At 41.4% G+C, this 1314-nt stretch overlaps 1 protein-coding gene across 1 annotated transcript in view; it reads right to left on the bottom strand.

Moving 5' to 3' along the window:
- Positions 1-107: 107 nt before the first annotated feature.
- Positions 108-1314, bottom strand: part of tapbpl (TAP binding protein like) — a gene marked incomplete at its 3' end in the record, with an annotated part of 6030 nt that continues 4823 nt past the window's right edge. Inside the window, exons 6-7 of the mRNA XM_008280185.1 lie at positions 1077-1174; positions 108-333 (exon numbers count right to left, since the gene is read on the bottom strand). Coding sequence (XP_008278407.1) covers positions 108-333; positions 1077-1174 — 324 coding nt within the window. The remainder of the gene's footprint in view (positions 334-1076; positions 1175-1314) is intronic.

A 1314-nucleotide genomic window follows, 5' to 3' on the forward strand; every position in this document is an offset into this window, starting at 1 on the left:
AGGCCACGGTGCTAACCACCGAGCCTCCTGCAGCACTTTACTGATCCCTCACCAGAGAACTTTACAGTAAATGAATGAATATGTTGATGACAGGTCCACATGAATACCTATCTCAGGACTCTGCAGCTCCACAGCCACCTGCAGCGGAGCGTCCAGAGCCGAGTGCGACACTCTGCAGGTGATCCTGGTTCCGGGGGGGACGGACGAGGGGACGGACAGGTGGGACGACAGGGAGAACGTTCCATCGCCGTGCTGTCGATGGCTGGACAGAGAACCCTGGTTTGGAAAGGGTTCTGGTTCTGAGGCTGTGGGAGCCTGTGAGAACCACTCCATCTGAAAGACAGCAGAGATGAACTCATCCATCAGTCTGGGGTTCACAGACGCTCCTCCAGCTCAGTGCGTCTCCAACCAAAGAAAGAAAGGTCAAAATAAAAATATAAAAATGATTTATAGGAAAATGAGCAAACCATCAAATCAAAGCCTCTGTAAACAAACAAACAAACAAACAAACAAACAATGAAATGCTGTAACGTTCAAATAAAACAACAGCAGATATCTGTGAACAGTGACACATGACCTGATTGTGGATCTTTACAGTCACAGAGATTTCCTGTGAAACACATTTTGATGTGAACTTTTTTTTTTTTACAGTTCTGGTGTCTTTTATTTATTTAGTTAGTTTTTTATATTTAAATTGTACAAAACAGGAAAACCTGTAGAATAATAAATGGTTTTACAATTTGTCAATCTTTAATAGAATTCTTCTTTCAAATATCAGTAAATACTAATAAAGCAACAACATTCCTGCTGATTTTAATAAAGAACAAATTGTTGTTTGTAAAACTACATATTTTTGTGGTGAACATGAGTTACAGTTTTATTCTTAAATCTGTAAAACAACATGTAAAACATTACTTGCTATTTTTAATCTTTAATAATCTAATGCAGATTTTTACTATTTCTGTCACATATCTTAGCAGCTTTAAACACAACATGAATGAGTTTAAAAGTGAGGATTCACTGAGGACAGACGCGAGCAGCCAAAGAGCTGCAGAGGATCTGAACGGGCTCCTGACCTGAACGTCCAGAGGATAATATTTACTGCAGTGGCAGCTCAGCGTCTGAGGAGAACCAGAAACTCTCTTCCCCTCCGAGAGTGAAACATGTGGTGGTTCTGGAAACAAGAACAGGACGTTAGAGACAGCAGGGAACAGCAATAAATACCATTATCTACAGGTTCCAGTGAAGAAAACTACATCAGCAGGTCTTCACTCAGGTATCAGACCTCCTCCAGTGTCAGCCTGAGACCACAGC

The sequence above is a fragment of the Stegastes partitus genome, unplaced genomic scaffold, assembly GCF_000690725.1.
Source record: "Stegastes partitus isolate 25-593 unplaced genomic scaffold, Stegastes_partitus-1.0.2 Scaffold184, whole genome shotgun sequence".
NCBI classification, from domain to species: domain Eukaryota; kingdom Metazoa; phylum Chordata; class Actinopteri; family Pomacentridae; genus Stegastes; species Stegastes partitus.